This window comes from Phaethon aethereus (assembly GCF_964289735.1).
Source record: "Phaethon aethereus genome assembly, chromosome: 5".
Classification (NCBI taxonomy): domain Eukaryota; kingdom Metazoa; phylum Chordata; class Aves; order Phaethontiformes; family Phaethontidae; genus Phaethon; species Phaethon aethereus.
This window is the reverse complement of record NC_138579.1, coordinates 34,544,369-34,569,901: the sequence shown is the minus strand read 5'-3', so window position 1 is coordinate 34,569,901 and position 25,533 is coordinate 34,544,369. Positions and strand designations below refer to the sequence as shown.

At 36.9% G+C, this 25,533-nt stretch overlaps 1 protein-coding gene across 2 annotated transcripts in view; it reads left to right on the top strand.

The window, feature by feature from the left end:
• Positions 1-25,533, top strand: part of DPH6 (diphthamine biosynthesis 6) — a gene marked incomplete at both ends in the record, with an annotated part of 215,730 nt that overhangs the window by 49,538 nt on the left and 140,659 nt on the right. For both annotated transcript variants that reach the window (XM_082000737.1, XM_082000736.1), the window contains 2 exons: positions 11,677-11,738; positions 21,467-21,561. In XM_082000737.1, coding sequence (XP_081856863.1) covers positions 11,677-11,738; positions 21,467-21,561 — 157 coding nt within the window. The remainder of the gene's footprint in view (positions 1-11,676; positions 11,739-21,466; positions 21,562-25,533) is intronic.

Genomic DNA, 25,533 nt, shown 5'->3' with positions numbered 1-25,533 from the left:
GTCTCGCTGTGATGTTCTGTAGGACCTGCTAGGGCTGCTAGTGGGATTAGAATGATTAGCAATACCACATTCCCTCATTCACTTGTAGGTAACATTCAATTTAATAGCATTTTCCTGAATTTTGGAAGGTCAGTTACATAGGAGTTGAATACTGTGTTTTCGACTATAAACCAATTCTTTTTAAATTGGAAAAAAAAATCTTTTTGAAAGGAATAGTTTTCAGGCCATGTAAATTACATTTTTATATCTGTGTTATTTTTCCATAAAATAGAATGCTTTCATTGCGTATGCTGTGAAGAAAAAATAGAAGTCCACAAAGAATATGTAACATGCTTTTTCACATCAGAATTATTTTTTAAAGAAAATATATGATTTAAATAATAGATAAAACTATTTCACAAGTAGACATCATTGATGACCTGTCTGATGCCTAGAGCAATATAAGCTTGTCTTTTGTATTCTACAGTCTTAAAAAAACTTAAAATGCACTAGTTAGTGCACAAAGAGTGCTTTGTGGGCTATTCATTGAAGGAGCAAATACCATAAATACTTGTAGATAGCAATTAGATAGAAAATCACTTGGAGGTTTTTTTTTCCTTTTTATTTTTTTGGCTACAGGTAAAAGAAAGATCTTATCAGAGTCAATTTCTCACCTGCCTCAGGCAAACGTAATTAGATGTAAGCAAATTTAATGGAGCTTGTGTGCTCTGGGGCCATTCTGTAATGCTTTAATAATTGCATGCCTTATTAAAGTGGATTTAAGGTATGAAGGCTGTTCAACATATCAAGTGGCAAAGAAGATAAGATACAGTTTAACTTTTTGCCTCTTAGATTAATTATTAAAGCTGAACTGCAATGAAAATATTTAAAATCACAGATTTATCTGAATCTGAAGGGTAATGCATTAGATGGTATGTTGTACAGATGTTAATGCAAGAAGCAAATCTGTAACCTGAGCTTGACATTCATCAGCGCTGGCATACTTGTACACCCGCATTGTCCTGCTTTCCATTAACTTGGTGCCAGTATTGGCAAGGTAAAAGCCTGTCGTTTTATGTAGAAAACACATAATTATGCAAGTAAATGAGCATTAGTTTAGTACATTTCCCTAAATCCACCATTACAAATTAATACCATAAACTTTGCCAGTGGCAAGAGTTTTCTATCTCAGAGTAGTGTACTTTTCCAGATGCGATACCAATTGCGCTCACATGCAAAATAAGTATTGTTAGCAAGCCTTCTTCACATGCCTTCTGTTGATCTAGAAGTAGATCAGCTTTCTTTCCTTTAGAGTGTATTTCAGAGGCTTTAATGATGAGAGAAAAAAATTCCATGATCTAGCAGCAAACCTGAGCTATAAAAGAAAAAAAAAGGCTGCTTATGTATATTTATCTTCAGTGCCATTTTCTTGCTGCTAAAGATGCATGTATGATGCATGATACTTTTCTGTTTGAAATATACCCCTCTTCAGTGGAAATCCCAGAAAGTCAGAATGAGGTTACTTGGTAATAGCTAAAATAGAAACAGTTATTGATTGTATTTAACATGTGTGTGCCTGAAATTCCAGTAATATCCATTGCTCATGTGAGACAGTATAATATAGCACTGTGTAATATAACAGAGACAGTGTAATGCAACACAATAAGAAGATACATTTTTGATACTCTTGCTCTCTGGACACATTTCACAGAATAAAATACTAATTAACTTGCAGAGTATGTGTATAACAGATTCACCTTTTATTCTTGGTAACTTTAAATACTGGTCTTGCCTGTGCCATGTTCTAAAGCAAATTGCTTCCACTGCAGCACAAGGTGTAATACTCAGGTGGAAGTGAGAGAAGGAGGAAGGTTACATTTGCAAGGAATCTATGGGGTCCTCACAGTCTGGCCCTCAGTAAAAATTGACCATTGAGTTTTATTTAGTTTTACTTTACTTATATAGTTAACTATACCTAAATCTTGTTAAGAATTAACACTAAAACTTAGGTGCCACTGTACTTTTTAAAATATGACAAACTTCAGTTCTCGTATATATGAGAATGTATTGAAATTGGTTTTATGTCATGTAATTAAAGCAGTTTGTTCTCAGTGATTCTAGTTTTTCTTGGAAGTTTTAAGAGTAACTTTCACTTTCAGTAAGTTTTATAAGTGCACATTGTTAGCTTGAGAAAGTGGGGGAAAAAAATGCTTCTTCAATGATTCCATCAAAATCAGAATATAAGCTCAAATTTCTGTGTTTTATGGGATTAATATGCATTATTTACTTTATACATTGCACTTTCTTCCCAGTTTGGTTATAGTCAATTATTGATTTATTATTGAATTAAATACTTGAAAACCCATTGTAATTATGAGATTAGGTAATAGAAATACCAAGTTGAAAAACTCTTTCATAGTTAAATTATGTTTCTAACTTCTAGCTGTTCTTTGGGCCACAGGAGCGGAAATGATACCGAAACGCTGTTCAACTGTTGGGCAGCAATAAAAGCGGAAACTTTGTATCAGGGCTGATTAGCTTGTGGTCCTTGGCCTACAGTTGAAGTGGGGCTCTTATGAAATGTCTACATCCTTTATCTTGTAGATCTGACTGCTGTGAGTGCTTGTAGACAATCTGCATGCTCAACCATGGGTAGATTTGAAATCACAGGGGCTGTGGAAGCCTAAATTTTGAGATGGTGTGGGCCCTAGTTGCTTACCCAGGCTATTTCCCTCTAACAAGGAGTAATGAGTCCTTAGGGAGCCATTGCCATCTCCTGTCTGTCAACAAATCCTAAAGTTCCTTCTCTAAAATGAGCTGTCTGAAGCACATATATTTAACTTGACTGTCCTTCGCTGCGAGAAGATCTTGATGCTTGCCTCACAAGGTCAAAGAAATAGGTATATTCCTGCTGTACATCCTCTGAAAAGCTCATCGTTTATAGATGCGTATGTTTTTGTATATGAGCTTTTAATTTAGAGAGAGAGAATGCTACTTCTCAGTATAATGAAATCATTACCTGGAGCTTTTGTTTATGATTTAAACCTAAGCACCTAGGTGTCTGCATTATTGTTTACTATTTGCATGCCACTAGTGTACAGAAGTGAAATCCTGACTGACTGAAATTGATAGCCAGACTCCTGTTAATTTTCATGGAGGTAAGATTTATGTATAAAGTAGTGCATTAAAAAAGAACTAGCACCACACAGTTCCTGGTTAAGCTTCTGAGGGTGTAGTTAGCATTACAGATAAACTGATCTAATAGTGAGTTGCTGCAAAAAGGTTGATCTTTCTTCCCCCTTCTAGCTGACTCCTCCAAATCACAAGTGTCTACTTGCTTCTGCCCCTGTAAAAGCTCCAGTGATTGTGCGGCTGCAGCTGGGTGATCCAGCAGGAAAGTACTGCTTTTTTGCATGAGCAGGGAACTTGCTGTGTAGGTGCCATGGCCACGTGGAGGATAAAACTCTCAGTAGAAGGTTTACCATGAAATTGGATTGGCTGTAATGTCACATCATATCCTGAAGTAAAGTTGGTGATTGTGTGAGTTTTGTCTGAGCACATCATCTGTGCAATGGAAAGGAGCAGTGTTAGTTGCAAATGTGTCTCTAGTTTTTAGCGTTGAGCAATTTTAAAGTCATTGCTGGGGAAATTGAAGGAACTTGTTATAGCATCATCACAGGGAAACATACTTGTTTCCTCCAAATATTTTCAAAAAATTCTCAGACAATTCACAAACATAACAGAAGGAAGTGAGCAACTTTTTGTAAGAAATCAGTAGAAGATCCAAGTTGTTTTCTTCCATATTGTACTGTAAGGAATTGTTTACTTACTTATTACTATACAGACTAAACATTGGCATTATTCTTAGCCGGTTCAGCTCATTTAGAGGTGATTGTTCCATTGCTTTTTCCTTGGGCAGTTACCAGACGCTGGAGCTGTAATGGAATATGTGACAGTCTTCACAGCCTGTGCTCTTGATAATGCTTGGTTTTATTGGTATGAAAAAGACTTCTTCTGTTTATTATAGTGGAACATAAAATGACTGATACTATTTTTCCAAGTAGTCAAATTTTAATGATTGTCTGTTCTGTTAGGAATAACGTATTCTGAAAAGTAGCCTTAAACTTTTGTTAGAAAAATTATCCCTGAATAATGTTAAAGTATTATCTTGTATACATATGAAAGCTCTTCATTACTTTTTATTGTAATTTTTTTCAGATTATAAATTTGGTAACCTTACACCTGTCATGTACTTCAGGAAAGGTATTCTTATTAGTCTTTTCCCTGTTCTAATCCTTGTTTCCTAGCTGGCACGTGTTATTGTCACTGAATTTTCAAACAAATCTTCCAAAGCTTAGTTGGTTCTTTAGAGTTTAAGTGTATTTGACACTTTTTGCCTTAGGCTTGTTCCCTAATACATTTTGTTACTACCTCATTTATCTACATCATTCATGTTATTTACGATACAAGAAAAGGAACCACACCTGTTTGTTGACCAGACGTTGTATGAAAAGACTTGGGAACAATTATGAAACCGTAGGAGTCATTTTAGCTCCTGCCTTTTTTTTTTTTTTTTTCTGAGGGAAAAGGTTCACATGGGAAAAGATCAGTATGGAAAAATGGGAATTGTATGCTAGACCAGAAACCAATCAAAATTAACTTCAGATTTAAGAACAGTATGATGCAGAAGAGATGAGTACGAGAGAAGAGAACTAGGAATGGACTTTAAGTGAAGAAAAATTTTGATTCAGAGCATAGCTGAAAAGTTAGAAAAATAAGATGAGAAAATAGTCTTTGGATTTGGAATGTTATTTGCCTTGATCCTTTTATATGAATAACAGATACTTTGTTACCAGTGCAAGGTGCGTTTTTGGAAAGGGCTTTTAGTGTACAGGTATAAAGAAACATTTGAGAATAAAGTGTTTCACAGAAAAAGAAGAATTGAGATTTTGTAACAGTTTGCATAAGTGGATCTAGAAACAGGTTAGAGAGAAATATTTTTCCTTCCTTGCTATCTCTTGAGCCTATAGGTTGGACATTGGGAAGGAGGTCAATATTTTCGGTAGTAAGAGGTGACAAGACTTAGAAGAGTGGGAAAATGAATGTGCCTGAAAACGGAAGAGTAATTGAAAGTTGACATTATTGAGTGCAGTGCCTCTTAAGGAGATGTCAGAGACAGACAAAATTGGAGGAAGATGGCTTAAGAGTGGAAAGATTGCTTTGCAGTTTGGGGAGATCAGATCACCTAAAGAAAAAGTGAAACGAAACGGAAGCAGTGGTCTAAGAGTGGACTATTAGGCATTTAAAGTGAAAGAGAAAAGGAAGTAAGGGTTCCAGTGAAGGAGTCAGAAGAATGGTCAGAGAACTTTGAACTTAGAAATAGTAGAAGAAAAAGAGCTTAGAAAGAGATATGTCAAAAGCAGAAGTAATCTTAACAGAATGAAAATCAAGAGGGAGAAGTGATGTCTTGTTAATACTAGAATATTACTTGCTGCTCTTTAATGCTTGGTAAGATTTCAGTTCTGGATGCACATTCACTGTGCAGACTTCTGTGCTGAAACAGGGCATAAACTGAAACCTTTAAAGGCATATCCGTGTAGTTGGAACCACAAATGCTTGCTTTCCACGTCTCTCTGAGTTGCAGTTTTGTGAGACTTGGCCTAATCTGATCCTTTATTTCTGCTCTGGCCTTGACTCTTTTGCAGGTGATCTACTGATTTCCCCTGTCAGAAGTCTCTGTCGATCCATTTGGGGACTGTGACTTTTTAAAACTTTATAACCTGTCTTCATGGGAACGGATTTAATGAAAGTGACACAAATTTTACTGCTTGCACCATGCCTCTTTCTCTGCCACTGAATCAAATTTCAAACCTTTTCTTCAAAGCTTAATAGCACTAGAACAGTTCAAAGCATGGAAATAACAGAATTCTTTAACAGGGACAAAACAGCAGATCCTTTTTAGCCAAACTATGGTGCCAGAATGGTTGAACTCTTTGAATTGAATAGATTAATAAACAAAAAATACTCTAATTCTACTCACAACATTTCAGTATAACGAAGTTAAAAACACTGAAAACAGATTTATATCAGCAAAGTCATACATATGGGGCTGTATGAACCAAACCTTTAATAACTTTTGTTTTAAGTACCTAAAGTCTGTTGAAAGTCCTGAGAGGATGTTGACTGGGGCAGTATTTTCAATGAGCTGAACCATTTGCTGTATAGAGTCTTGGATTTGATTAAAAGCAGTTTAATAGTGTTACTAAACAATTCTTCCACAATCTCTTTTTAAACTATGAACATTTTAGAGTTTTAAAAGTATCTGTGTGAAAATATTGCCTTGTTATTTTATGAAACAATACAAAGTTTCTTCAAAGGCTTACTGAAGTTTCTGTTCCTGAAATGACAGGGCTAAGTTGCTTTGAATCCTAGATGTAACTGGAACACAAATAACTTTGATGTTAAAAAAAAATAAATCACAAGAGATTACAGATAAAATTAACATTGCTGGTATGAAGTTTTAGAGCCTTTTACTTCTTAGAATTCTAAAATTTGATGACATCAGACTAACCTAGTTTAGAAAATATTTCAGGAACTTCTGAGAAAGAAGATAAACTGTAATCCAAATAAACTGCACTGGAAACATATGTTAGAACCACTTTGCAATTAATGTCCTATAACTTTACCACTTAGCTTGAAAAGAGTTACTATATCTTCAGATTCCATCCCTGTACTAGTCCCACACTGGATAAAGCACCCCATACAAAAAAGAAAAGAAAAGAAATGGGGGGAAAAAAAAGCCAAGAAAAAAGAAGTAGGCACATAATCAAGTTGCATGCATTTTACTCTTTTATACAATAAATTAGAAGTATATTCACCTCAAATCTTTTAGAGGTGGAGTAATATCCCATATTTGTTGCACTTCATTTTTATACAAAAATTAAGCAGGTTTTACAACTTTTTTGATGTTTTGTAAGAGGAAATTCAAGGGATCCATCCAGCTCGCCGCTGTTATACAGTCTGTCATATGTGATAGTTATGAGGAAGTTAAGAATCAACTGTGAACCTGTCAAGTTACAATACCAGACAAAAAGTTCACTTCCCAACTCTTCGTAGACATGAAAGCTAAATATGACACCAGGAATGATTTGCCTCAAGGCAATTTAAGGTATGGATTTACAGTGCATTAATATCTATGTGGCAGGTGCACTCCTACATCGTGAATGGTATCTGATGTTCCTGCCCTCCTGCAGACTAAACCTGTTTTACCAACTAATACTTTTATGTATGGACTTTTCCTGTGCTATTAGAAACATACTTTTCAATTCTGTATCATTTAAAGAATAGTGCTTGATACTGCTTCATGAAAATCAGTGATTTTGTGTTGTTTACTTAGAAAGGAAAAAAAAAGACACATCTGAAGTAGAGGGTTTTACCTTCAAAAATAGTCCTGTTTTCTCTGGGTGATTGCATCCATACTTATACTCTTTTCCTTTTTTTCTTTACATATTTCCATACCTTAAAGGTCCCATCACCTCCTTGTTAACCCTGTTTTCTTCCTGAAAAAGAAATTGAAAAGAGAAAAAGAGACTAGTTTTGGTTCCAGAAAACTTAAGTCTTTCATTGCCTCTTTTCTTATTTAAAATTCTAAATAATTCTGCTTTTGATGAGCAGCTGATTAGGATATTTCCAGAAACTTTATTGTGCATTATCATCAGAAGTTAAGTCTCGGTCCCTGACATTCATAATGATGGCAGTTGCTAATCTTCTCAACAAAAAATACTTCTCAAGAAGTCATGAAAAAGAAGGGAACTTTAAGTTGCTGTATCATTAAAAGAAATTCATTTTTTTTCTCCAAAAGTCTTTGCTAATTCAATGTATATGAAATTTCAAGAAGATTCATAATAGATAGTGATTTTGGATATTTGTTTTTAACCTTATTTATGGAATAAGTCAGAGACGATTAAGATGCACTTTTTGGATAGTAAGGTTGGTTAGTCAGGAAAAGACAGAAGTTTTTTCCTGTATTGTCGACAGATAGTGGTTAGCTCACATTTTATTGATGTCTGTGTGTGGTAATGATTCTTTCACAATGTGTTCATGTGTTGTGGGTTTGAGTTTGGTTGTGTAGCTTTCAGAAGAACTTTATGTACCACCATTTCTTAAAACCAATAATTATAATTTATTTTTATTTATTCAGCATTTTACTGAGAGGTAAAAAAAGAATTTTTTTATATTAGAAGACTTTCTTAAAAATCAAGATTATTTTAAAATTCTGAACATGTATAAAACATATTCTTGTTAGTAAGATGAGGCCTTAGAATGTGGATTTTATTAACTTAATGTAGTGCCATGAAAATGGAACTCGATTTTCTAGTGGGCTTGATAAACGCAAGTAATATTGGGTAGTTACCCCTCAGGTGAGGGCTTTATGCTACACTAATACGTGTGTACAAAGTGAACAATTTAAAATACAGTTCTTATGCATAACTTAACACTAGTGAAATGCTTTTTGGTAGTGTTCTTTGGTACATTCTTTTCACTACAGAACAAAGCCCTGAATTTCTGCCCCTGTCTTTTGACATTGCTGGACAGCCCTTGTCTTGCTGCTGAGCATAAGGGGGCTCTGCAGCCGTTGTTGATATCTGCAGGAAGGAGTTCTGCTCTTGCCAGTCGATTTATCAGGAATTACAGATGGAGTAGAAATTACTTTGAAGTGATTATACCATTTGTGCTATCACATACTTATTTTAAGTAAAACTAGGCCACAAAACTGGAGATGAGAGCACAATTTGTTTTGCTGAGCACTGTTAAAAACAGCATTATCAAATCTTCCGAGATACTTCTGTCACCATGTACTGGGCTATCTCAAGAGAAATAAAGCCCCACTTGCTCTCGTGACAGCACATAATAAATTGACTGATGTAGTTCAGTTGGTGAGTTAAAAGTGCATTGAAAATAATGGGGCATAACGTTCTAGGGTTAACATTTATTCATAGATGATGCAATTAAATAAAACAGGCATTAACTTCAAGGTCAGTCAGTAAAGTAATAAAAAGGAATATTTTAATTGAATTGTAATTGCTTCCCATTGATACATGTAAGTTAAGTAAAATAGATGTCAGTGCTGCAAATTATAGTTTCCTTCCTAATTAATTTCTTAATTCTACATACAGTCATCCAGGCCCTGGACCTTGTTGTTGGTTTATCCACCCATCGAGATTTCTTCACATCTAGTTTCATGGAGCAAAGAATCTGGAGGATGTGATTAAATGGAATGTATTAAGAATTTACAATACATTGTTTCTCTTTTTAGTCTAAGTCATTTTCAGAATCTGAATAAATCTGCTCCTTTGTTTAAAGAAAAACATACCAAATAGAAGTATAGATTTATATAAACTGTTTTGTAAGTATGGTTATAGATACTTTGTTATACTGATAGTAGCAGTAGATATACAACTTCATCTATACACGCATACCATTAGAGATTTGAGATGTGGATTACTGGTTCTGCAAATTACAGGTTACATTGGTTCTTGATGCCTTTAGCAGGCAGTCTATATTCACTCACAGTACAAACCTGTTGGAAACTAAAGGAAGTACAGTTTTTCAAAAGAAAGAAAAGCTATCCAAAAATAGAATTCTACTGAGAAACAGGGTACATTGCACTTTCACAGATTTTCATATAGGTGTGGGATATTGCTGAAGAGTTTACCTATAGTGTATATATAGGCAATTTATTTGTATTTTGTATACTATTTGTGTCATAGTTTCTTTTAAATTATTGTTTTGTGGGACAGAACAGTAGGTATATCCTTCTTAATATCAAAGAGAAGTTGTGAAAGAAATAATATGTTAGTGTATCTGGTTCTGACTTTTTTTGCCCTTCTCACGTTTGTAAAATATGCCTTGGTTTAAATTTAAAGGAAACCATCTGTTTTTATGAAGGAGGGGGTTGCTTTACTTAGAAAAGTAATTATATTAATGAAGAATGTTAATGTAAATGTGTGAAATGAGTACTGTAATATGGTACTCATTATTACTTGTTTATTTTAAGAGAAAATGCTTGTTTTGCTTAATACCCATCCGATTAAAATCAAGGACGTAATGTTAGGCTGGTGTAAGTTGGAAGACATCACAAGAATCAATGGAACTATTGAAATTAAATGAAGATATTTCAAAATTATTTCCACAGCATAAATTATCATTATCTTAAATCTAGCAACACACATTTTTAGTCTTTTAATAAAGAGCAATAAACCAATACCAAGAAAGAATAGAGGGAGGAAAAAAACACAGTCCTATTTCACCTAAATTATTAAGCAGTTCTTAAAGTGTTCCCCTAGATAGGGAATTTTTAATGTGCTTTAATTAAATATTTAAAATCTTTATTAATGTTTTGAGATCTGATTCACTGTAACTTGTTTTAGTTTCACAGGAATTTAAATATACCAAGACCATCGTTGTAAAAATTAAAAGGCATATCAGCTATTTGAACTCAGCAATGACTTTATATAATAGTATACCATACATTTATGTAACAGCTTTCATCATCAATGATCTAAAGTGCTTTGCAAGGTATATACTTCAGAAATTGCTTCTAAAAGGAGTCATTCTGGTGGCAGCTCTTTAATGATACCCATTATTGTATAAAGCAGTAGAGTAGGAAAAAATAGACAAGTATTACAATTAGTAAAAAAATAATTAAGAGTAGGAAAAATCGTGATCACTGAAAATTTTCTCAGTGTTCCTTCACTCTCAGAAATCATAATTTTGTTTTTTCTTATTTACTTAATATGTTAAGACCTTTTGACCACTTAGTCTCAAATCCAACTAGGATATTTACTTGGTTGAAGAAGATGTCAGCTCTTGAAACAGTTGTTCCTGGATGTTTTTTATCCCAGTACCGATTTCTTCTAATTATTTGATTTATTCCCGAGAAGTGACCATTTAACAGCCAACAGCCATGAGTTGGCAAAACTCATGAAGTCAAAAAGCTGAAACAGGAACACAAGAGGGCCAAGTTATACAAATTATCAAACGTTAATAGGTCTTACTTTTACCAAGTAAATCAAAATGTAGGAATTATACAGAACATTTTGTGATGTATCAAAAGGTACAACATTCAAGACCTTCTGTAAGTCTGAGTTTTCTTTATATCTCCATCCTTTTTAATTCTTACTTTTTTTCTGTGGGTCACACACAAAGAATGTGTTTTAGTAAAAAAGTTTTTATTATGGAAAACAGCCTGTGTCCCTTCCAATAATTTGCAGGAACTTTAAAAAAATTTTAATTTACTAGGTATCTACAGAGGTAACTTCGGGCTCAAAGATGTAATTTCTGTGTAGTATTTTTACTACTGTGGACCCACATGTTTACTTCACTGGTTAGTGAAATTTCTAAGAACGGAAAACAACAGCTTTCCCATTGACACGTGATAAAAAGGCAATTGGCCTTATTTTTCCACAAACAGGGAAACCAGTTGCCCAGAGGGGTTAAGAGGAAATTCTGACTAAGTGTGTTTTCTTTAGGATAGAAATTATTTTAGATAACAGTGGGACTAGTTTCGAGGGCAGACTTGCTATACTTAAAAAAAAAAAAAAAAAAAAACCAAAAAAATCAAAGAGAAGCCTTTCTTGATGTCATAACAGTAAGTACTTTATAAAAAATAATTTTACACTTTTTTTTTTTCCTCAGGTTTAGACCCAGATAAGCATCTAGGAAAAACTCTGGATCAAATGGAGCCTTATCTTTTGGAGGTGAGTGTTACTTAAAGGATACTTATACAGGTAAAGTGCAATTAAAAAGTAACATAGGCAGAAATTCGATAAAATTAACTTAATAAAAAATTACTTAGTTACTTTCAGAAATTAGATGCTAACCCAAGGCTTATGTTTGTACATAGAATATAAACTTCTGATATGCACTTTCAATATGCGAAACATTCTTTCTGGAGGTAGGTTCACAAATGGTGCCAGCGTCTTTAAAACAAACTAAAGGCAAGAAACCTCAATATTAAGCGAACACTAACTCATATGTCAATATGATAAAGCTAAAAAATTGCATGCAAGTTAGAGATTTTCACAGCAAGGAATGGTAGAGGCAAAATCATAGGTGATTCAAAACTTCCCCACAGATATCTCCATCTGAAGGTTTCCTACCATTTTTGCACACTCAGACTGCATACAGTAAGGCCTTTAAAAAATGGAATAAGAGTTTTATTCCAGAGAATGTACTTAATTCTGTGCAAAGGGTTATGTAATCCTAAAATCAAGAAAAAGCTTATAGGCAGAGCTAGTAGATTTATTTAAAGAAAAATTGTTTAACTAGGGGAAAAAAAACGACACCAGATTTTGTACACAAGTCTTCTTTGAGTTTGAGGTAGAAGCATCAAACATCAGGATGTTTGAAAAAGGATGCTGGAAGGAGGATCCGGGGAACTACAGGACTGTCAGCCTGACCTTGGTACAGGGGAAGATTATGGAGTAGTTCATCTTGAAGGTGCGCACAGGGCATGTGCAGGACAACCAAGGGATCAGGCCCAGCCAGCACAGGTTCATGAAAGGCAGGTCCTGCTTGACCAACCTGATCTCCTTCTATGACCAGGTGACCCACCTAGTGGATGAGGGAAAGGCTATGGATGTTGTCTACCTGGACTTTAGTAAAGCCTTTGACAGTGTCTCCCACAGCATTCTCCTGGAGAAACTGGCAGCTCGTGGTTTAGACAGGTTTACTCTTCGCTGGGTGAGGAACTGGCTGGATGGCCGAGCCCAGAGAGTTGTGGGGAATAAATCTAGTTGCCGGCCAATTACAAGCGGTGTTCCCCAGGGCTCGGTTCTGGGGCCGGTCTTGTTCAGTATCTTTATCAATGATCTGGATGAGGGGATCGAGTGCTCCCTCAGTAAGTTTGCAGATGAAACCAAGTTGGGTGGGAGTGTTGATCTGCTGGAGGTTAGGAGGGCTCTGCAGAAGGATCTGAACAGGCTGTATCGATGGGCCAACATAAATTGTATGAGTTGGTCAAGTCAATGGCCTGTAACAAGGCCAAGTGCTAGGTCTTGCACTTGCGTCACAACAACCCCATGCAGTGCTACAGGCTTGGGGAAGAGTGGCTGGAAAGCTGCCCAGCAGAAAAGGACTTGGTTGACAGCTGGCTGAATACGAGCCGGCAGTGTGCCCAGGTGGCCAAGAAGGCCAACAGCATCCTGGCCTGTATCAGAACTAGTGTGGCCAGCAGGAGTAGGGAAGTGATCATGCCCCTGTACTTGGCACTGGTGAGGACGCACCTTGAATACTATGTTCAGTTTTGGGCCCCTCACTACAAGAAGGATGCTGAGGTGCTTGAGCGTGCCCAGAGAAGGGCAGCGAAGCTGGTGAGGGGTCCGGAGGACAAGTCTTACGAGGAGTGACTGAGGGATCTGGGGTTGTTCAATCTGGAGAAGAGGAGGCTGAGGGGAGACCTTATCGCTCTCTACAACTACCTGAAAGGGGGTTGTGGTGAGGTGTCTCTTCTCCCAAGTAACTAGTGATAAGACAAGAGGAAATGGCCTCAAGTTGTGCCAGGGGAGTTTTAGAGTAGATATTAGGAAAAAATTCTTTACTGAGAATGGTCAAACATTGGAACAGGCTGCCCAGGGAGGTGGTGGAGTCACCATCACTGGAAGTGTTCAAAAAACATGTAGACGTGGCACTTTGGGACATGGTTTAGTGGGCATGGTGGTGTTGGGTTAACAGTTAGACTTGATGATCTTAAAGGTCTTTTCCAACCGTAATGATTCTGTGATTCTGTGATAAGGCTAAGTGCAGTTTAAGAATAACAGCTCTGAAAGTATGTTTACACATATATTGTCCATGACAGAGCCAATTTACCACATTACTTTGTACTTGAGCCTGTTAAAACCCCACAATTATTTGCATGTTTGGCTATTAAGAGAGTCTTGCTATAACTTTTATCAGTGTAAGCTGTGCAAAATGATCTCCTAAAAATACTTTTTATTGTTAATCTGGGTAGTTACTGTTCAGCCTGGCTTCATAAGAAGTTTTTGTAGAACAATTAAGGGCATGGCAAACTTGTAGAAAAAAAAGAAATAGTAACCAGAATTTGTTAGGTACTTTAAAAATCTCTTTTGCTGCTGAAAGATAGAGAAGTTAAATAGTAGTTATATCTTGAGTTTAACTTCATTTTCTTAGTCATTTGCATGGCTGGAGAGAAGAGGGTAGATAAATGATACTTGGCAAAGCTGAAGAAGAATGAAGGTCCATAGCATTCAAATAGTCTCACTTGAAGAGATTGTTGTTGGCCTTTTCTTAGCTTGAAGTTTGCTGCTTCTGCTTCAGAGCTGGAGAATCTGCCCAGAAACCTTCCCCGCCCCTACACCCCGCTATAATCTAGTTGATGTAAAAATCCCCTTCATTATCTATTTTTGTAAGTCTTGCTTCACTTATATCTTTAGAACATCTCAACTACAGCAATGATTCTGGAATGCTAGGGTGTGGGAAGAAGAGGTGTTTTTTCCTGCTCCAGAAAAAGGCAAGGAAAGTAGGGAAATAAATATCTTCCTAAATACTTGTAGTGCGGCTAGAAAAGCAGTGGCAGAGATATGCACTAGGAGTACACAAAAATAAGTATTCATTAAGTATATATAAAATATTTGTTTATACTGTGTCATTAGCAGATGTCTTATAATGTGCTAATAAAGGTAGACTTAAATCAGTAAATAGTCACTAAAACTAGGGATATCAGTAAGATCCAAGGATAGTTAGAAAAGGGAATGGATTTATCCTTTTTGAAAAATACAGATTGGATTTCTACGAGAAAAGGAAGGAGAGAATGGGTTCACCACTTCAAGCATCAGTGAGCTTTTGGATTAGGTAATATAATCTAATTGAACAGTGAGCTAACTTTCAGTCGGAAGCTGTATTAACATGGCTGTTTGATTCAACTAATAAGCCACTGAGAACCAGAGTCCACATGTTTCAGTTCACCACTGGTGAATATGGCTAGACTGCCTCTGGGAGCTCGACTGCTAAGCTGGCATTGGACTGTGTGAACGTGCCGGACTGGAGTCTTGGTTGCACTCCACATTTGTGTCGTAGGCCTGCTCTGACGCTGGCATGCTGTATGTGCAAGAGGATAACATTACTGTGGAAAAGCAGTTTTACTGACGTGAAGTCACATTCTGTGTGTACTGTAGAAATGGCTACTGATTGATAATTCCCAGAAAGGTTGTTTGGAGATCTTTGGACTCACAAGTAAATAATGTGTAGTTGAAGAGTACAATAAAGGTGTAAGTGCTTCTCCTCCAGTTTGTTGCTGCAGATCACTTCAGCAATATTTCTGTTTGTCAGAGCTGTTTTCTTTAGAATCTTAGTAAGTGACAACTAAGGAAGGATAAAACTTTGTAAGCATGAAACAATGAACAATTTACTGCGGAATGGATTTAACAGAAGCATCAACTTTACTGTAATATCAATTCCATACTAGTCAGTCACATTTGGATGAATTAATATTTATGTGGGACTAGCTAAATAAGCCAAAAGGAGGAAAGTACAGCCCCTGTGTTCGCAGAACGTTTCTGTTATCAAAACTCAGGTTCCAGCTTTAGTGGGGATGCAGATGGGTAGCTTCTCACCTCAGTTGAATCAGTAGTCTTGCCTTTCTTTAAAACTGTAGCAGTAAGTATTGCAATTTCAGTTATGTTAATAGGGTATAATTAAAATAAGGTTGAAGAACTATTCTTCATTTGATTTCACCATCATTCATTTTTAAAAGAAAATAATAAGAAATCTGAAAGTACCTGGTATTTTTGGGAATTAAATGTATTCTTCCTGATGTTTGATGACTAAAGTGAAGTGATTCTTACTTGGTTTCACTGAAATTCTTACTGTCTTGGTTTAATACTTCTTGAAACCTACATTTGCAGATTTCATCTTTTATTGATACAGCAATAAACAGGGCAATGACTGCATAGCTTAAGGTGTAGAAGTATTAGGGCATTCTGACCCTACTTGGAACTGATTGTCGGGACATTGTAGGGAAGACTGCACAAGTGATTATTTGTGCATGTGGCTGTTTCTTGTGCATATGCATGCTATGAAAATCAAAGTCAGTACAAATAAATTGTTTTCACGGGGTACTTAGTCGGCTTTAAGGCCTAATAAAACCAAATCATTAACTATAAACTGAAGAGAAATGCTTAGTTTTATGATGTGGAAAATACTCTTTTGCAAACCAATGAAGTCGTCTTCAGCATCAGAAGTTCAGGTAAAGAGACTGTGAGAGCAAAGAGTTCACAGTTCTCAGTAAGGAGGAGAGATAAAATTTAATATTCTGACCATACCAAAGCAGACACCATAATAAATTAATTTTTAACATTGCACGTCCCCAAAACTACGACAGCTTTATACATTCTTGTGTCTTTGATTTGTGTTTTATTATTTAACCAGGCATTTCAAATTTCACAACAAATTCCTTGGAATGTGATGTTGGTTTTTACTAATTTATGCTTTTTCCTATTCTTGTGGGATTCTCTTTTGGGTTCTCTATTGACATCTAATTTTCCTTTACATGGTTGTTTATTCAGGTAGGCACAAGTTTTTTCATTACAGCATTTTCCCTATTGTGGTGTGCAAGTTTGTGAGAATTTTTGCAGTTCTGTTTCAAATGAATTAAAGTGTTCTATGTGTTCTTCAGTTTTGTTGAAAACCAGTTTATATCTTCATAAGTTCAGTGCCCAGAAAAATGGCAATGTTGAATGTAAGAGTCTTTGGTATTGAACCACAACATGTATGACATGTTGAGAGATATGGGATTGGTAGGGAATATCCTGTTTTACATTTTAGCATATATTCACGACGTTCAACTTCTCTGATACTACAGATCAGGAATTAGGACTTTACTTACTTCTTTTTATCCTAAAAGTTTACCTTAAGGAACAGGCAATAAAATCAAAATCAACTTGTATTACTATAATGTTTCTATTATAATTTACCTTTTGGACATACAAGAAATAAACATGAAGTATTCATTTTCTTTTTAGAAAAAATCTCTTGTTAAGGCATTATAAAAGGCATGTCAATGTTAATTGGAAAAAAAACCCCCAAAACAACAAACAAACCAACCCACAACCCAGCCCTGATTTCATCTATTGAATTATTTAACTTTGGAAAAATACATTGTCGCCTAACTTTTCAGTCTTCTGATTTACTTTAGTTTATGTGTACAACAGAAATGATAATAATTACTAACATAAAGGTGAGATGTTTTTGCTGCTGTAGCAGCAGAAAAATGGAGTATTCAGTGGGAAAAACTTTTATTTAATTTTGCAATTTTTTTTCTGACTTTACAGAAGTTTGAACTTATAAGTACAATGATGATCTCCAAACCATGCTTTTATCAGAGATGAACTTTACTGGCACATGACATTGTCACTGTGGCAAGGAAAGTTCTTGAATTATTGCTTTTTTCCTAAATTATAGGTCTTTGATTAATTATTGATGAACAGTTGCTACATAATTGCTAAACTATTAAATTGCTCTCATGTCCCACTGTTTCCTATATACCAGGAGCCCTAGTTTTTTTACACTGAAGGATTCCTTGACAACTTGCCAAATGTCAGTGGCTGCTCACACTCTCCTTAGAATTTATTACTAGAATGATAAATGCATATTATGGTTATATTTGTTTGTACTTCTGTCTCTGCTAATAGACAACAAGAAAATGTTTAGTCATTTGTATGGTTGCCTTAGAAGTTGAAGAGTACTTCTTGATGTAAAGAGCTTTAATGTACTTGCAGAGAATTTACTAAGTGTTAGAATTTCTGTCTGGGAACAAAGTCTTCGCTTGACATAGAAAGCACTTGAATTCATATCTTTTATCCTTGATTATTAAACTTAAATGAGTAAGTCAGCTTTAATCCTTGTGTTTCATTCCCAAGGTAGGAAGAGACTGGTTTTTGGGTAATGTTTGGGCTAATTGTTTATATACCGTGTTATCTTGTGTATTTGAGTTAAGATTAATTTTGTGTAGTCTAGAAGATGTTTTCATCATATATTTCTTTGGGATTTTGAATGGGAAGTGCATTTTTAGTTAAGTGGAATTTGTAAATTTGCTGTTTTCTGGCTCATCTGAACTAGAAGGGAGATTTAGCAATCAAAACTTAGATTAGAGTCTAAGCTGTCATGTTGTTACGAAAGTTACATCCAGCCTGCAAAACAAAATAATTGGTCTTCAGAAAATGTTAATATTCTAAATGACTAAAAGGCAAAGTTTTAATGTCACTGATGACATTTAAAAAATATTGCTGGCTTTGTTAAATCAACATTAAGAATCTGTTCTGTGAGCTGCTGAATATCCTCACTTCCTGTTGATGTTAGTGGGAGCTGAAAATCCTTTAGCACCTTGTGTAATTGGTGTCAAGAATGATCTTCAAGCCAGTGACACTGAAAATGAGAATTTCTCTCAAAAAAGAGGAAATAGTCTCACATCTTTTGAGTATTCAATGTTAATTGCCAATAATTATTTTTGGGCACTGATGTTTACAAGCAGAGTTACTAATTTTGAAAGTGACTTGTAAACAGTCACTCCTTGTATTCACTCTGGAAAGGTTATAATTAGATCTTTTCTGGTTTTCTGTCTTTTACTTGTTCAATAGTTTGGTTTGGTTTGGTTTGGTTTTTTTCAATGGAAGCTACAAGAGGAGGAATAAAAGGTTTTGACTAATTGTGTTGTAGGTGTGGTGGGTTGAGCCTGGCTGGACACCAGGTGCCCACCAATGCCACTCTGTTGCTCCCCTCCTCAGCTGTTCAGGGGAGAGAAAACATAAAAAAAGGCTCGTGGGTCAAGATAAGGGCAAGGAGAGATCACTCACCCATTACCATCACAGACAAAACAGACTTGACTTGGGGAAATTACTTTTAATTTATTGCTAATCAAATCAGAGTAGGGTAACAAGAAATAAAACGAAATATTAAAACACCTTCCTCCCACCCCTCCCTTCTTCCCAGGCTTAACTTTACTCCCAAGTTCTCCACCTCTTCCCTCCCAGGGGCACAAGGGGACAGGGAATGAAGGTTGCGGTCAGTTCATCACACGTCGTTTCTGCTGCTCCTTCTCCCTCAGAGGGAGGGCTCCTCACACACTTCCCCTGCTCCAGTGTGGGGTCCCTCCCATGGGAGACAGTCCTCCACAGACTCTTCCAATGTGAGTCCTTCCCACAGGCTGCAGTTCTTCATGAACTGCTCCAGCGTGGGTCCCCCGTGGGCTCACAAGTCCTGCCAGCAAACCTGCTCCAGCCTGGGCTCCTCTCTCCATGGGTCCACAGGTCCTGCCAGGAGCCTGTTCCAGCACAGGCTTCCCATGGGGTCACAGCCTTCTTCAGGCATCCACCTGCTTTGGCATGGGGTCCTGTATGGCCTGCGGGTGAATATCTGCTCCACCATGGAGCTCTGTGGGCTGCAGGGGGACAGCCTGCCTCACCATGGTCTTCACCATGGGCTGCAGGGGAATCTGCTCCAGCACCTGGAGCATATCTTCCCCCTCCTTCACTGACCTTGGTGGCTGCAGAGCTGTTTCTCTCACATATTCTCGCTCCTTTCTTCAGCTGCAGTTGTTGCTGTGCAGCAACTTTTTCCCCCTTCTTAACTCTGTCACCCCAGAGGCTCTGCCACCGTCGCTGATGGACTCAGCCTTGGCCAGTGGTGAGTCCATCTTGGAGCCAGCTGGCACTGGCTCTATCGGAGGGAAGGGAAGCTTCTAGTAGCTTCTCACAGAATCCATCCCTGTAGCCACCCTGCTACCAAAACCTTGCCATGTATACTCAATACATTAGGTTGTCTGTTCTTGCATCAACATTAATTATTCTTTATTTATTTTCTCTGTAGAAACCTTGTTGCCATTGTTGACAGACGGAGTTCTCTTTTATTTCAGGAGTGTAATTTTTTAATGAGAACTTGGTTAAAATTTTTATTCTGCTTCTTTTTCTTCAAAAGAAAATGTGAAAGTAAAAACTAAAAATACCTCTCATAACAAGACATTGAAAAATTGTTTAATATATGTTCCAAAAGATACTTAGATTTTACACCACCAGACAACTAAATGGTCACATAGAGCATTACCAACATGTTGTTTTCTCACAGCATTTTTACTTTTATCCAAAATAAAGGCTGAAGAAGATTCAGGCCTTTTGTTTAACTAACTGAATTTAAAATGATAATTTTAATTTATGGAAATATTTACTTTCCATGTATTTATTTTTCTTCTTTCACACCTAATTTTGGTTTTTTAAGCTAAGATGATGTCTTGAAGTTGTAAACACTCTTTGAAGTTTTAAACTAAAAAACTTTGAAAGAGAACTGTAAAGTAACACAAACTATACATTTGTCTTCAGCAATAAATATACAGTATCATGTGAATATATCAAATATTTTGATAACCATCTAAAAAGTTGAACTTACAATGTATAAATAACCCAGTCTCATGCTTGCCTAAAAATAGACAAACAACAGATTTGGAATTATTTTGTAGCCCCCAGACAGATCTTTTCTAATGATCTCCTACATGTTGTGGAGAACTGCATTGCTGCTTTGGCTGCAGAAGCATCATGGGTGGGCATCTCTTCATGTAGGGAAAAGCATAAGGGGGTTAAATAAATGTTCCCGATAGTAACATTGACGTTTGCAGTGAAATTGAAGATTGCAGTTTGGCTCGTCATGAACTAATTGAGGCAGAACGTTAATGCTTGCTTAATGTGAAAAAACCTGGACAGGGCTTGGCTTGAAGCACGTAGTGCTGGGACACTTAAAAGGTGATATAATCTGCTAATAAGGAGATGAATTTCTCCTGAAGAAAAAGGGAGGGTGTCCCCATGCTCAGGCATGGTACAGGTGCCTGATTACTACCTATCAGTACTGTACATTAATACAGAATTACAGTGAACTATTTAGCAGTTGTGTGCTACTTACTCCAGCAAAAGAACTTTGGTTCCTGCTCCACATCTGCTCATTTATAAAGCAGGGAATAATTAAGATAGACATGTCTCTTATTTTGAATGTATTGGTTTATGTAGTTGTGTGTTTTAGTGGGATATCCAGAGCTTCAGGAATATTCATAAATGTATATTAGATTTAGATAGTATATTCAGTACAATTTATAAAGGAAACAGCATGTTGCTACCTCTTTAGATTTAGATTTAGCTTTTTGCTTTTGACTTCGAAAACTCTTGGTTCTGTTTGTTAGAATTTTTTGAAAGAATGAATATTTACCAAGATACAGATTGTTGAATCTGTTGGCAAAAATTGTGTTCATTTTACGCTTCTATGTGAAGTGCTACTTCTTGTGTTGATTTACAGTACAAGTTTCTCACAGAGGTGAACTATCTGTGCTAAAGGTAGACAAATAAGTGTCTGAAGTGCACACTGAAATTTTCAGCAAAATGTATTTAATAGACTAATATAATACTTATGTATTTTAATTTCCCTTTTGTGTTAGCTTTCTGAGAAATACGGAGTCCATGTTTGCGGAGAAGGTGGAGAATATGAAACATTCACTCTGGACTGCCCTCTATTTAAGAAGAAAATAGTTGTGTAAGGAACAGTTTCTTCCATTTCTTTATATTAAAGCAATGGGAACATATTCACATTTAGCTTGAGGCAACTTTTGTTGGCAGAGGTAAAACATGTCCTCTAAGTTCACAAACACTCACTTTGTTTAACACTGGCAAAGTCCTCTGAAAACCTAAATCAATACCTGACAAGACGAGGCCTTCATAGAGGGCTATAAACTTTTTAGACATTTGCACTTTCGTTTACTTGCTGATTATGGCCTGCAGTAAAACTGGTACCTACACACTGACACTTTTATCCTTTCATGAAGTGCGAATTGCCTGTAATATTTATCTTTCATTACAGCTACATTTGATAAACTGCCACATCAGTAGCCTGTGGGTTCCATTAACTCTGTGTGTGTGTGTTTTAAGCTTAGCAGCTTAAAATGGTAATGATAAACATTTTTCTTCAATTATTAGAGGATATTTTAAATACAAACTTTGCATGAATCCATCTCATTTACACTGTATATTTTAACCCTTTGACATAAATTACTAAAATGTCTGTAGTGGGATATGGAAAATATTTGTGACTTGATGCAAGTTTCTTATTAATCTTAATAACTAAGCTTACTTGCTTCGAGTGAGATGTGACTGCTGTTCCTTTTCTTAGCTAAGTAAACGGAGTAGTAATCATGTATTGGTGATACTCGGCCATCTTGGGGAAAGTCAAGATTATGGACCATATAAACATGATTAAGGTTTTCATGGTAAAGGTCTATTTGTTTCATTTTTCTGTAAGACTGGGATCTGTCTGTATAAGGAACAGAGAAATAAGAGCTGTTAACTGTTTCATTGCATGGCATTTGGGAGAAGAAGAGCAAAAGACAAACGAGTAAAAGTGTTGGCAGCTACTCTGGCAGATGGTTGCTGAACTGGAAGATACCTGCTCTGGAATGAATGAAAAAACTAGATAATTTCAGCCTGGAGGAAAGCAGTGGGATTCTTCAGGAAGAAGAAGATTCAGAAAGTAACAATGTAGAATCTTTAAACTGGATTTAGGTTCATAGATGGAATTATGAATGTATGGGCCAGGTAGTGAGACTCTTGGAGATGATTCTCCAAGGGGAACCAGGTGTTAGGTAGAAGCAGTAAGTTATAAGGCAACCTGCTGACTAATAGGAGTTGGAAAGTTAATCAGGAAGTTAGAATAAAATGCGTATGATGCTTGGGTACATCTTATCACAAATAAACTCGAGAAATGGGCCTGTGTGAACTTCCTGAGGCTCAATAATGCCAAGTGCAGGGGTTGAGGTTGCAATCCCAAATGCACCCGGGTCAGGGAAATCCCCGGTATCAATACAGGCTGGGGGATGAAGGGATTGAGAGCAGCCCTGCCGAGAAAGACTTGCGGGTACTGGTGGATGAAAAGCTGGACATGAGCTGGCAATGTGTGCTTGCAGCCCAGAAAGCCAGCTGTATCCTGGGCTGCATCAAGAGTGGCCAGGAGGTCGAGGGAGGTGATTCTGCCCCTCTACTCCACTCTGGTGAGACCCCACCTGCAGTGCTGGGTCCAGCTCTGGAGCCCTCAGCACAGGAAAGACATGGACCTGTTGGAGAGGGGTCCAGAGGAGGGCCACAAAAATGATCAGAGGGCTGGAACACCTCTCCTGTGAGGACAGGCTGAGGGAGTTGGGGTTGTTCAGCCTGGAGAAGAGTGGGCTACGGGAGACTTTATTGCAGCTTTCCAGTACTTAAAAGGGGCTTCTAAGAAAGATGGGGACAGACTTTTTAGCAGGGCCTGTAGCAATAGGACAAGAGGTAATGGTTTTAAACTAAAAGAGGGTAGATTTCAACTAGATATAAGGAAGAAATTTTTCACAGTGAATGAAACGTTAGGGTGGCGAAACATGAGGGTGGTGAAACACTGACAGAGGTTGCCCAGAGAGGTGGTAGATGCCCCATCTCTGGAAACGTTCAAGGTCAGGTTGGATGGGACTCTGAGCAACCCGATCTAGTTGAAGATGTCACTGCTAATTGCAGGTGGGTTGGACTAGATGACCTTTAAAGGTCAACTATTCCTATTCCTATTCCTTCTATTCTATTTCTATTCTAAACTTGGGGACAAAGAACAAAACTCCCCAATATGCCATCAGATAGAATCATGTCTCTTCTAGCAAAAAGGAAAATATTATGAAATCATTGCTAGAGCATGAGTCATTTTGCATTTAAAGTCTGACATGATTTCTATTAAACTGACAAATTCTTATCAATTATAGTAAGTGTCTGAGGCAGAGTTTTGTGAATCTTTGTCATTTAGAGTAATAGTACCCATTGCCAGACAAACGTGGCCTATTCAGCGTTTATATTGTAACACTTGCATCAAAAAGTATGCTTCAGAAGGATAGCTAGATTTTACCTGAGAGAGTCAATATGGTTATATCAGTTTTTGCTCTCATGTGTTTGGCTGATTATTTACGTTCTTTCTATTTATTTTTAGGCTTTTTATTTTACAGATGAAGTCTGGGAGTTCATGGAATTGAATGCATAATTTCCCACTGCTCCTTTTTCAAAGTTTTTTTTGCATAGGTACAACAGATTGGAGAAAACGAAGTTAAATTTTGGGAGAAAGTCTTGGTTGGTGTAGTGTGGAGAAATTTTTTTTTTTTTCCCCATAGAATTTGAGGAACACTTTTAGGAAAGTACATTGTGCCCTTGGTTTGGGATCAACCAAATACCAGTTTAAGTAGGAGTCTCTTACAATATATTCTAAATGTATTTCTGGCTATCGGTGCTTTAATGACCATTCAGGCAACTAGGAAAAGCTAGAGGTGGTCTGGCTGAGTTGTCTTTATTTCTATTGGCGACACCCAAAATAAGAATAAAAGTTAACAATAAATGCACAAAAAAATACAGGAAAAGACAAATATGTAAATCAGTGGGCATTTAATAATAAATATATGGCACAGCAGACTGTTAAACAGTTACTTAACTAGTTCTAAATATACATTTCCATAATGGAAGCTGAATAGCTACACTGGCATTGTGTGTCGCTGGTTTGATTAGCCCTGCTTAGCTCTTAAATTATTCATGTTGTAAAGACATGCCTTTTGAGGGGCCATTCATGTGAAATCTATTACTTTATGAACTTCTACAGAAAAATATTTTGTAGTTTCTTTGTCATTAAATAAGTTACAAGATTGTTTATCTTGTGTTTTTCAGTCTTGCTTTTCATATACCCTGAATCTGAACAGACTTTGTAATCATGTTAAATATGCTAGTATAGTTTCCAAATGTTTAGATAGCCATGGTTCTGGTAAACATCCTGGTACAATTTTTGAAGCTTAAATGGAGTTGTAAGAATTACGATTTAGAGGTTAAAACCTGTCAGGATTTTAAAGGGCCCTAAATTCCTGAACTCCTGCAATACGTCCTCCTAGAGAAAGTTTCTGAGGAAGACACTGAAGATTTCTTTTGCAGGTGTGATGCATTAACCTTGGCTGGCTGCTGGCTGCCCACCAAGCTGCTCCTACTCCCCCTCCTCAGCAAGACAGAGAAAATAAGATGAAAAAGCTTGTAGGTCAAGATAAGAACAGGGTGATGGCTTACCAATTACTGTCATGGGCAAACCAAACTCAAGTTGGGGAAAATTAATTTCATTTCTTGCCAATTTAAAAAAAAAATAAGAGTAGGATAGTGAGAAACAAAGACAAAACTAAAAAGACCTTCTCTCGCCACCCTGTTCTTCCCAAGCTGAACTTCACTCCTTTTGTTCCTGACTGTTATACATCCTCCCCTGTGTCTCTGCTGCTCCCTTCTCTTCACACTTTTCCCCTGCTCCAGCCTGGGTCTGTTGCATGGGCTACAGTACTTATGGGGTACAGTCCTTCAGGAACGGGTCCCCCATGGGCCACAGTTCCTGTCAGAAAACCTGCTCCTGCATGGGCTCCTCTCCACTGGCCACAGTTCCTGCCAGGAGCCTGCTCCAGCAGACCCTGTGGGGGTCTCTTTC